This window comes from Lacerta agilis, chromosome Z, assembly GCF_009819535.1.
Source record: "Lacerta agilis isolate rLacAgi1 chromosome Z, rLacAgi1.pri, whole genome shotgun sequence".
NCBI lineage: Eukaryota > Metazoa > Chordata > Lepidosauria > Squamata > Lacertidae > Lacerta > Lacerta agilis.
This window is the reverse complement of record NC_046331.1, coordinates 25,713,459-25,726,182: the sequence shown is the minus strand read 5'-3', so window position 1 is coordinate 25,726,182 and position 12,724 is coordinate 25,713,459. Positions and strand designations below refer to the sequence as shown.

Below are 12,724 nucleotides of genomic sequence, written 5' to 3'. Positions count from 1 at the left end.
CTTAGCCTTCTTAACTAACAACGTGTCTCTGGAGCCTAAGGGGAAGCCATGATTATTTAATGTGGTATGATGACACTGCTTTGAATTTATAGTGCATATTGACCTTAAATGCACCATATATACTTGAATCCCTCCCACAAAATAGTGACAGACTGCACTAACCCCAGCTGCACTAACGTTCATATAAATACAGGGAATCCTTCAGACTGTCTCAAACTGTTTAGGGCTTGAAAGATCAGCAACCACACCATGTATTGGACACAAAAACAAATAGTCAGACAGCGCAGACAGGAAAGCACAGGCATATTTACAATAACAGCAGCTTAACGTGATTCTCAAGATGCGATTGCCTTCCCAAAGAATGCTTCATTTGACACATGAGATGAAAACCTTACCCGTAACCTTCTCTCAAATGCAGAGATATTGCCTTTGGTCTGTTCCTTCCTTTGTCTCCACTCAATAAGGTTGGAGTTATGCTCTCCGGGTAAAGAGATATTGCATTTTCCTAAAGTAGGATTGACAACGCCAGCTAGGATGTGAGGTTCTGTGTTCAGAGTGATCTCCATTCCACTGGCAAAAGTGACTCTCAGTGACCCATCTGGACTGACCCGATATATATTCTGAATGTTGTCTGTCAGCAACAAAACAAGGAAGGGGAGAGAGTTCAGTTTTTTTCAGCTTCATGAAGCAAATGCTATGTGTGCAAAGGTTATATTTATGCATAGTCAGATAGCAGTAGGCATCGCCAACATCTGTAAGTCTTTGCAATTGGTGGTGGGGGGGACACCTCCCAGACTTTTAAGGCACACAGCTTATTGTTACTACATCCAGACCTTAGTATTTACATATTAGCAACACCCTTCATCTTGATTAAAGGTATTTTGCTTTCAGAGACCTTTTCAACTTAAGGAACCTTAAGTTAGCCTTTGGAGTACTTCATTATTTACTACCTTTGGGCTGTTACTGAAAAACCTGTCGCCTGGGGGAATTTAATATGCAGCTGAAGTCAAAACTAGTGATTGTTTAATTAAACAGCTAAAATGCAGCTGTGGAAATTGTACTAATGTAACAACTGAGAGTATTGTAAGAAAGATGAAAATAATCTGAGTTAAAATGAAATGCCTTCATGTGCTATGAAATAGGTATTGCAAAATGTATGTATGTATGTATGTATGTATGTATGTATGTATGTACGTATTGTGGCATTACTGTTATTATTATTTATTGAGTTTATATATTGCCCTATACCCCGAGGTCTCAGGGTGGTTCACAGAACAAAATCGAAGTATAAAACCACGAAATATGTAATCAAAATAAAAAGAAGCCAATAAACCCCAACTCCCCCCCCATTTTAAAAAGACAAAGAATGTCAACCAAATCAACTTATAGGCCTGGTTAAAATGGAACGTTTTTGCCTGGGACCTAAAGGTGTATAATATTATATTCCACCTTTCCTCCAAGGAACTCAAAGTGATTCTCCCTCTCTCTATTTTGGCCTACAAAAACAACAAACAAAGGCCAAACCCTCAAAGCCCCACATGGTATTTTGGCCTAAAAACCACCACCACCACCACCACCCTACATGAAATAGGTTGCCTGAGAGACTGTGAAGGGGACAAAGGCCACATAGTGAGCTTCATGGCTGAGGGGGGAGTGGAACCCTGGTCCCCCAGGTCCTTGTCTGACACTCAGACCCAGAGGTTGAGAACCGAGAGCCTAAGAGCCAAAGGTGCCCCCCTGGCCCTTTTGATTCTCCCCTGCCACAGCCTTTCTCCCCAGGCCACACTCCTCACTGGTATTGCTTCACTCTCTCTCTGATTGTTTTTGTCTGTCTGAGATGTGTCTTTGAATACTGACAATGTCCCTAGCTTGCCTAGATGGAGGACAGAGAGAGGTGTGCAAGTGTGTGGAGAAACCAGCCCACGAAACAAATGTAAAAATTCACATTCATTGCCTTAGCCACTTGTGCCACCAACCCCACTCATCACTGGCATGTGGCCTCTGGAAAGCTATGGCAATGTGGCCTTTGGGTCGAAAAAAAAATCAAAACCCTAGCTTCTGCTGTAACTACTATACCACATTGGCTCCCCCCCCCCTTTTTAGGGTAAGAAAATGTACACCATTTTTCATGCCCTCAAAAATAAAAACAATATTTTAATGATCACATGAAATTGAACATAGGTCCTTTTGCATGCAAAGCAGGTTCTCTACACATGGACTTCCCTCTCTGATTGAAGACTTCCTGCACATCAAGAGCTGAACTCCTAGGCATACAGAACGTCCCCTTGAGATTTAGGGCATGGAAAACCCAATCTGATTTGTTATCACTGGCTAAAGCAAGGCTGGAGACCTGCGGCCTTCCAGCTATTGCTGAACTACAATTCCCATTGTCCCTGCAAGTGGTCATGTTGACTAAAAAGCTACAGCAGGGGTGTGGAATCTTTTTTGGTCAGATGGCAAAAGCCCATTCATTACTCAGAAGAACTCTGCTGAATGGCCACTTGCGGACACAATGGCGGCAGAGCAGTAGGCTTTCTTCACATGGCAATGCTACCTCACACGTGTTTGCTCAGGTTCTGACTAAGATTTATGCCACCTGCACTCTATGACTGTCCAGTTTCATCACATGCGGGTCACTAGAGTAACACAGTGACCTACGTGCTCCACAGCTACAATGAAGGCACCCAGGAGCATTGTGTCAATGGCTCTAGTCATTTAACCATTCCACACTATGACAGGAGCCTTGACAGGAGCACCAGCCATATCAGCTGGAAAATCCCCCAGAGCATTAAGGAATCCTTCTGACTCCATAAGTATTTTAGGGCAGACCATCTCAAGAGGTCCTCCACCCCTGCAGAATGAAGTTGCTGTAAAATAAAGCTTGGCTTTGTTCTTTAATGGAAAGGAAGAGAGTGATGGAGGGAGAGTCAACTTGGAAATGGCACCCCAATTCTTGAATATTCTAGTATCTAAAGTTTGGGCCAATGCTAGCAATTAAGTTATGGGTGGCATGGGGAAGCTGTGGTTGTTGGACTCCCATCAGCCTCCTCCAGTATAGCTAATGGCTAGGGATGAAGGGAGTTGTAATCTAGCAACATCTGAAGTGCAGATTTGCAATGAAAGGAAGTGTAACGATAGCCCTACCGCAAGTGTCCCAAGCTGTGGCATTCAGTAGAACTGCAGGTTGACCCTAGGGTGCTGAAGATGAAGATGCCACACTTTATCATAATTTAACTGGGACATATGGTAGGCTAATGGGTCTGTAATTTCCTAGATTTTTTTTTAAGATGTGTTACACTGGTCACCTTCCAACCTTGTGGGGGTAAAGAAGCCAAGATGAGTGACAAGCTGTGTGCTGACATCTCACTAAGATCAATAAGATGTATAAATGCTGTTCCGTCATTTTAAACGTGTTTGATCAATTTCTTTTGTTACAATAATCTAGTAGCCTGGTCTTCAACTGGTGAGTCAGGACCCACTAGTGGACTGTGGACTGTGGACTGATCCAAGGAGGATCACAACAGAAGCACGACCCCCCCATGCAAACATATGGTAAAAGATTAAGAAATGCGTTCACAAATGCATGTTTGGGTTAAAACTGGGTCTTGGGTCTGTAAAGGTTGAAGATAACTTGATCTAGTAGGAACTGGAATATCAGGTCACAATAAACTAATGAGCAATTTTCCTAAATGCATTCAGCAAGCAGAAACTGCCAGAGTTCACGCAAGTATGGTGAGGGGGAACTAAATGTACCTTGTTTTAATGTGTAGATAGTTGAGGTAGCTGAAAAATTTGTAGCTGTGATCACATTCTCCCTGTTTGAAGTGTCGATTTCAACTCTCATCAGTTTTTCTACGTCACTATGGAAGCTGCTGACCTCACCCGTCGGAAATGTTGCATTGGTTAAATGTCCATCAGAATCGTACCTGGGAAGAGAAAGAATTAAAGAAATATAAATATAAAATGTACTACACAGACTTCTGGAGGAGCCATTGCAGGTCGGTCCGCATCTCTCAGGAGCTCCTGAAAGATGTAATTAAGTGGTGACTAATGGCAGAGATTATCTGTTGTTTTTGTCTCTGTTGAGCAGAGATAATATTGGGATTAACTCCTAGATGTTCTAGATGAATTACTCACTGACATGGAATTAAGAAATCCTATCAGACAGGTGAGTGACCAGGAGTGGGAGTTATGATATTGAAGGAGATGGAATTCATGGAAGGAGGACTCTAATCAACTCAGAAGAAAAAGTGACCATGCCTCCTGCAATTTTTGAAAAAAAGAATGGAAATACAGGAAATGGGAAAAAACCCTAAATGACAAGGATGGAAGACCATGGCAACAGGAAATGGAATTGGAAGATACGGATACTTTTTTGAGAATGTGAATTAATGTCTACATAATTCATAATCAATTAGGGATATTGTCTTATTATATAACAGCAAAGAAACTCATGAGGAATGAAGAATAAGGACTGATTGTCTTTTTAAATTTGGAGGTAAAGTTGTGAGGTTGGACTGGAGGAAGATTAAGGCTGACTCTTACATATAACAATAATTGGAGAACCTCTTCTGGACTTCTTGGATGGGAAGGAAAAGGAATGAACCTGAGATGCCTAAATTTAACTTAACATCAGCTAGCAGAGGGAGGAATAACTGGACATTACTCTGGATTGAACATTGGATTGTTATGAGGAACTTTTGCAAGCACAACTGACAGATGGATAGTTGCAAGTCGCTTTTACTCCCCCCCATCTCTTTCTCTCTCTCTATTCTGTTATTATTCTTATCTATCTGCTTCTCTTATTTCTTGTTTCGTTTCTGTTTTTTATTGCATGTTGAAAAGTCTTAATAAAATTATATTATTATTGTATATAAGGCTTTTTTAGGCTTTTAAAAAGGCTTTTTTGTACACACACACACACATTTTTCTTAATTTTTTATCCTAACATATCACGTGCTCTGGTCCTTTTTAGGCATCTGTTAAAGGGAAAGAAAAGATTTTTTTGGGGGGTGGAGTCAGAAACGAATTTTATTCACATCTTCCTTGTTAGAAGTGTTTCATATGCATTTCAAATTTACCATTTTGGGGGGCAAGGTGACTGAGTGGATAGCTGAGTGGGCCAATATTTCTTGGACACTTTGGCTTTCTGGATAAGTGTTAAGTCCTCCCAGGTGACCAGGGATGAATATGACCTAGAACATTACCCTTTCGGATAGCTGGTCTGCTGGAACAAGCATTCTCTGCAGATACACTGATGTTGTAGACGTTCCACCTTTGTGCCTTGCTGCCCACCATGATTTAGAGAAGACTTTTAGTTCACTAACAGCTCAATCCTATGTGTGTCTACTCAGAAGGAAGACCCACTGAGTTCAATGGACATTATTATGAGTAATTGTGTGTATCGGGATTACAAGTCTAATACTTTAAACTGGTTTATTTCCTGATGGGCTGCTATTCCATTTATTTTTTTTAGCAAGGTTTATGTATCTCTTAATAAAAATAAAAATAATAAAATCTTTTAACAGTTTGAATAAAATAGTATACTCATTTTTTTTTAAAAAAATGACAAAAATAGTATCCAGGTTTAATGGTTTTAAAATACTATGCAGATGTTAAAATATGGCTTTTGTATTTCTTATGCTTCATTTTATATACGTCATCTTGGGCAACTTGTTGAAAAGACAGCATATAAATAATGCAATAAGAATAATAAAATGAACAATTATCGTGCAAATTAATTGGACAAGGCTACTCACTAATATTAAGTAAATATTATTATTATTTTTTGGTATGATCCTCAGTCTACTCAGAATTTTTTGCAAGGTTTTGTGTAAAATGTAACACGATGCAGATGTACCACAAGAGGTCACTCTGCGTCCAGGAAAAAGAGAATAAAACAAAGTTGAACTACTAAATAACATCCACTTTAGAATTTCCTTATCTTGAAGAGCTGCAAATGTTCAAAAGGCATTGGGAATTCCCTTCTGGTCCAGTCCTCACAACCTCCAGGGATGAAAATTTCCAGGCATGCATCAAGAGCTGTGTACACAATTGCACCCGGCCCCAGGGACTGCCATCTGCATGGATTATTTCTCCCAGCCAAGGTTGTACAGCGGAAATGAAGCACAGCAGGTCAGTGAGAAATGATAGCAGCTCCTCTGTGCCTTCTAGCAGAAAATCCAGCTGCTGAGCACAAGCTGTGCAGGTTCCCCCCCCCCCCCGTTCAGTCAGGGTGTGTAATGGCTCTGGTTAGGGCCAAGTTGCCAAAGGTGAAGGCTTGCAGTCTTTTCTAGGGATCAGTTTTACATGCCAGTAGCTGATATTTAGCTGGGGTAGTCTGGCTAGGCTGGAGGGCTGGAAACCATGCAATTCTGCCTGATTTCTTTCCAGACTCTTAGATGTTGCCTGGCATATGAGGTTACGCCAAGGAAATGCTGTAACCTCTTGTCCTTTTGTATCCTGACTGGCATGAAGACACACCTATATTCCTAATTTTCATTACGGGGAAGGGCTGGAACACACCACATTACCATTTATGTTGACTTCTGTTGTCTTTTCCCCTTTGATTTGACCTTGATCATTCCCTGCTTCACCAACTCTTTTGGGCATATTATTTGCAAACCAGAAAAATTGTAATGGGCAACACACACACACACACACACACACACACACACAGAGCAATCAAGCATGCACCATTGCACCACAGTCTAAATCTACTCTCTATAATACAATGTTGCTTTCGAGCCTAGTTTCAGTGGACCAGTCTCTCTAAGTAAGCCCAGAGCTGGTTTTAGGTTTTGCAGGGCTCCTGAGCAAGATGTTATAGGCAGGCTCCCATCTTGGTCACCACGCCCCCTTCAATGAGCATAAGAACATAAGAAGAAGCTGTTGGATCAGGCCAACGGCCCATCTAGTCCAGCATCCTGTTCTTATGGTGGTCAACCAGATGCCTGTAGGAAGCCTGAAAGCATTACCCGAGCACAAGAGCACTCCTGCCACTCCCCACAGATTCCTGCAACCAGTACTCAGAAGCACTACTGCCTCCAGAGACAATTCCTTCTAGGCCAGTCTGTGCTGCTGCACAGGGGGAGAGGGCATTGCAACTGGTGGTTTCATGGCCAGAGGTAGGGTCCTTGCTGGGTCACAGACTTACAGCAAGTGCCCAGTCCTGGTCCTGAATGGGTCCACCTCCTTGCAGCATTGCCCGCTTGCACTCCCTCTCCCTCTGAGCCGAAGGCAAGGCAAGGCAAGTGGAGGCTGCTGACTCTTCTACTTGCTTTTATTGGTGAGGGCAGCTGAGCACATCTCAACAGAGAGGAAGAGCAGCAGGAGGAAGAGCTGTACTGGGAGCAGGGAGAGAGGTGTTGGCAGCTAACAGCCACTGCTGGGGTGTAGACCTTAGCAAGTCTCTAATGCTGCCAACCTCTGATAGCCTTGAATATGGCAGATTTACAAACTGTTAAGGTACTCTGCTTTCTTCTACTCAGTACATCTTTTAAGTTTACAATAGGGCCCCATTTTATTTATTTATTTACATTCATATCCTACCCTTCTTTCAAGGAGATCAAGGTGGTGTATGCACTTCATCCCCATCTCATTTAATCTTTACAACATCCCTGTGAGGTAGGCTAGGCTGAGGGTGACTAGCCTGAAGTCACCCAGTGAGCTCTGTAGCCGAGTGGGGATTTCAACCCTGGTCTCCCAGATTTTGGTCCACTGTACCACACATTATCAGGAGATAACAGAGGGCAGGTTAAAATGATGTGTGTGTTGAGGGAGGCAGGGATGAACCAGGTACAGAGGCATCCTGGTGCTCCTTGAAGGGAGGGCAGTATACAAATGTAATAAATTCAAAATAAATGATCAGTACTTCAGGAATTACCACAGCTGCGTCTGCTCAAATATTGGCTCCTGTACAACTCTAAAAAAAGAAAGAAAGAAAAAAAGCATAAGGAAGAATGTTTGTCCTCTAATGCATCTGGTCACCTTATACATTGGGAATAACAGTAAAAAGCTGTGGACCACAGACCATAAATTGACCAGATGAAACCAACCTGACATCTCCCATTGATTTTGCTGCTTCAGCTCAATCCTGCTTCTCATTGGAAGCTTAGAACAGGACAGGCTGTGAGCAATTGCCGAAATGGACAGGACAGAAAAGGGAGATTTGGAAGCCTGTGCAAGGGCAAGCCAGGGAGTCAAAAGGTTGCTTGCCTCTCCCCCAGTCCTCCCAGAGGACTTCTGCACCTTTAAGGAACATAAACAATCATCTCATCCAGTGGATCACTGTATTCTTCAGGACAAGGCATCCTGCACATACCATCTCACCAGGAGGTCTGTTCCTTATGATGTAGGAACCAGGTTTTTAGTGTGGCAGCACCTACTCTTCGGAACTCCCCCCCCCCCATTACATTTCAGGAAAACACTGTCTCAATAAGCCTTTTTAATGCCTATTGAAGAATTTCCTTTTTCAATGAGTCTTTTAAGTGAATATTTTTTATACCAGTCTGCAGCTGTATTGGATTTCAAATCTTTCTTTTTTTTAAAAAAATAATGAAATTGTTGTATATATGTTTTTATTTTATTATTATTTAATCACTTGGAGGTTTGCTAGGGAGAAATTCAGAAAAACCAAAGGAAATAGGCAAATAATTAATGCCAGAGCAGACTATTCATCCAGTACTCTCAAGGGCAGTGGCAGTCCAAGGTTTTCCCCATCACCCTGCTACAAAAAAGGTAGCATCTCTCTCCCCCATTACTGACTTTCAGGAAGAAGAAGAAGAAGAAGAAGAGTTTGGATTTGATATCCCGCTTTTCACTACCCGAAGGAGTCTCAAAGCGGCTAACATTCTCCTTTCCCTTCCTCCCTCACAACAAACACTCTGTGAGGTGAGTGGGGCTGAGAGACTTGAGAGAAGTGTGACTAGCCTAAGGTCACCCAGCAGCTGCATGTGGAGGAGCGGAGACGCGAACCCGGTTCCCCAGATAACGAGTCTGCCGCTCTTAACCACTACACCACACCGTGCCTTGAAATTAGTAACTGCTTGGCTTTAAATGTTTTTATATGGACTGCAAGAAGATCAAACCTATCCATTCTTAAAGAAATCAGCCCTGAGTGCTCACTGGAAGGACAGATCCTGAAGTTGAGGCTCCAGTACTTTGGCCACCTCATGAGAAGAGAAGACTCCCTGGAAAAGACCCTGATGTTGGGAAAGATGGAGGGCACAAGGAGAAGGGGACGACAGAGGCCGAGATGGTTGGACAGTGTTCTCGAAGCTACTAGCATGAGTTTGGCCAAACTGCGAGAGGCAGTGAAGGATAGGCGTGCCTGGCGTGCTCTGGTCCATGGGGGTCACGAAGAGTCGGACACAACTGAACGACTGAACAACAACAACAACAACAACAACAAAATAAGGTTTAAAATAGTTTTTAAATGTTTTAAATATCTTTTTAGTTAATTTTAAATGGCATTAAAATGTTAAGAAGCATACCACCACACTTGGAGGGGGGATGCTTCTAAACACCAGTTGCTGGAAATCAGAAGTGGGGAGAATGCTCTGGTGCTCATGTTCCCGCTTAAGGGTTTTCCTGAGGCACCTGGTTGGTGACCATGAAAACAGGAAGCTGGAAAAGATGAGCCACTGGACTGATCCAGCAGGGCTTTTCTTATGTTATTCACAAAAGGAATTCACATGATCTGATAACATAATCCTCGGCATGTCTAGTCAGAAATAAGATCCGCTGAGCTCAGTGGGACTTTTTTTTTTGTCAAGTGAAAAAGGACAGGATTGCAGCCTCAGTTAATGGTTCTTAGATGCACAATTCTATGCTAGCGTACCCAGGCAAACAAAATTAGGTAACTTCCCCCAATCCCAACCCTGCAAATTCTCAACATTGTGAAACATTTAGGACTGCACCCAATGTTTCTCTGTTTGCTAGCTAGCGTGAAAGTTCTGCAGTGGAAGAGTTTAAAGGCAGCAAAGCAAATTAGTCCAAAGCAACAGCTGCATTAGGGGAAGCTTGTAGTGCAATAGCTCATTTAGTGTGCGCAATTAGTTGTGCAACCATCTTTGGTAATGTGTTTGTGATTTCCCCTGTGCAATAATGTTCCACCAGTACAACGTTTATACACCACTAAATGACTTTAACTAAGCACTACATTGGATACAACCAATTTGTATCTTGCAAATTTTACTATTTTACTCAATGTGTGAATTTTACTATTTTGCGTAACAAGTTCTCAGAATGGGCATAAGCTACACTCGGCACAAAAGCTATGCCTTCGGACACTGGAAATTTGGAAGTTATCTGTGGAAATTTGATTCTGCCTCCAGGCACAATTCAAAGTGTTGGTACTGACCTTTAAAGCCCTAAACAGATTAGGCCTTGCATACAGTACCTGAAGGAGTATCTCCACCGCCATCATTCAGCCTGGACACTGAGATCCAGCTGTGAAGGCCTTCTGGCAGTTCCCTCATTGCAAGAAGTGAAGTTACAGGTAGTTGCACCTGCCCTGTGGAATGCCCTCCTGTCAGATGTCAAGGAGATAAACAACTATCTGACTTTTAGAAGGCAGCCCTGCATAGGGAAGTTTTTACTGTGTTTTAAATTGTTGGAAACTGCCCAGAATGGCTGGGGCAACACAGTCAGATGGGGAGCATATAAATAACATAATAATCATCATCACAACAACAACAACAACAACAACAACAACAACAACATGGCTCTTCTAGTATTTCAGCCACCATTTCCCATATACATCCAAGAATAGCTTCCAAGCGATAAGGGCCCCAAACTCTGGCTTGGATCCAACACACTGTGATTGGAAAGAAAATATGCATTCTGTGAATTCTTACTAAATGCTAAACGACTTATCGTGGTTTTTATTTTGATTATGTATTTTGTGGTTTTATATTTTGATTTTATTCTGTGAACCACCCTGAGACCTCTGAGTAAAGGCATCAAGCAAAAAAGTTTATCTTCAACCTAGAGTTTGGCTGAATCTATGGCCTGTGGGAGGAGGGTTATTGGCTTGCTTTGCTTTTGTTTTATTATGTATTTTGTGTTTTCATTTTGAATTTTTATGTTATGTACCACCCTGTGATCTTTGGAGGAAGGGTGGTATACAAATTTAATTTAAAAAATAAGTATCTCAAAAAGAGCTTTTGCAAAGTTTCATAAAGTCCTGAGAGTTGTTAGGAGACCCATTCCCCACACAGAGCTATACTTCCCAATGTAACTAAACAGTCAATCCCTCTTCCCAGGAATCTCTGGGAATTGTAGCTCTGTGATAGTACCCTAACAACTCTCAGCACCCTTCATGAATTAAAGCTCCCAGGATTCTGTTTTTAGGGGGAGGCATCATCGCATGGGGTTAAAATCAGGGTCCCCTCCAACTTTACAATTCTATGATTCTATGACTGTTTAAAGTGGTATGATATGGCTTTAAATGTATTGTGCAGATGAGGCATTAAAAACATTTGAAGGTCACTTACTCATAAACTGTTGTCCATCCATACTCATTGCTTTTGGTGGCTAGAAGACCTGTGGTGCCAGGATAAGTCATGAGAGCTAGATTGTAGCCCTGGGCATAAACTCTTTTGAGAATCCCATTGCTACTTATGGTCAGCCAGTATACTTGACCTCCAGGCATCACCAGCCAGAGAGGCAAACCACTGGCATCTCTGCGAATATGAACTGAATTCCCATTGCTGTTGGTAATGGTGCCAAGATCGCCTTCTCCATTGTATGTGAAATTGTACATGAAGTCCCTTGTAATCAGATTGAGTGTGTGCAAGTGAGTCCCATTGCTGGTGAACTGATACAGTTCCTGGTCTGCTGGGGATGCAACCTCATAAATATTCATGTCATTGAGATGAGCCTTATTCCGACTGACTGCACGGATACGGATGTTGCCAAGGTCAGCTACATACAAGGTGCCGTCAGGAGATACAGCCAGGGAAGAGGGAGCTTTCAGTTTTGCATCTTTGGCGAACCCACCATCACCTGCAAAACAACAGGGAGCAACTTTAATAAATCTGTACCTGATATGATTAACCAAGCAAAAATAAGAACTCTCCAGACTTAATATTTTTAAAACCAATCTTTTGCTTCAACAGATTTGTTTCCTATTATCTAAAGCAAGTACAATTATTAATCGGCACAGTTGAAGAACGGACACAGGAGATATAGATGCTTCAGTTACCCTAATAGTTGTAAATCTACAGTGCCATTGGCTGGGCAGAGCTACTACATTTCAAGTTCCCAGGGCACAAAGAAGGTCACCGACAAATATGCTCTCCTTTGCAAAATTCACACCTTCTTGAATCAAAATCCATTCATGAAGTAAGCAATGGGAATACAGTCAAAAGCTAAAAAACTGAGTTTGTTGCATTTCATAAAGTCCAGTAGAATATATGTAAAATGGTTTTAAATACCAGCTCATGGAGATAGATACAGACTTAGCAGAGCTTATAGCAGCTCACTGAAATCAAAGGGACTTAAATTAGTCATCACTAACTGAAGTCCCATTGATTTCAATTGGTCTATTAAGTTTAGATCCGACCCATTGTGTTTAGGTTTGCTGTACCAGAACTGAATTATTTTGTCACTGATGAACATTTAAGAGTTGCTTGGCCATTTAGCAGCTGCCTCCCAGGCAGTTTCTTCCATCAGTGCAGGAATGTAATGAAAGAAAAGACCCAGAATTTTCCAATGCCAT

General features: G+C 42.0%; 1 protein-coding gene across 14 annotated transcripts in view; it reads right to left on the bottom strand.

Moving 5' to 3' along the window:
• Window positions 1-12,724, bottom strand: part of TENM1 (teneurin transmembrane protein 1) — a 379,169-nt gene that overhangs the window by 23,709 nt on the left and 342,736 nt on the right. For all 14 annotated transcript variants that reach the window (XM_033137208.1, XM_033137217.1, XM_033137214.1 and 11 more), the window contains 3 exons: window positions 11,499-12,009; window positions 3,754-3,926; window positions 396-631 (listed from right to left, as the gene is read on the bottom strand). In XM_033137208.1, coding sequence (XP_032993099.1) covers window positions 396-631; window positions 3,754-3,926; window positions 11,499-12,009 — 920 coding nt within the window. The remainder of the gene's footprint in view (window positions 1-395; window positions 632-3,753; window positions 3,927-11,498; window positions 12,010-12,724) is intronic.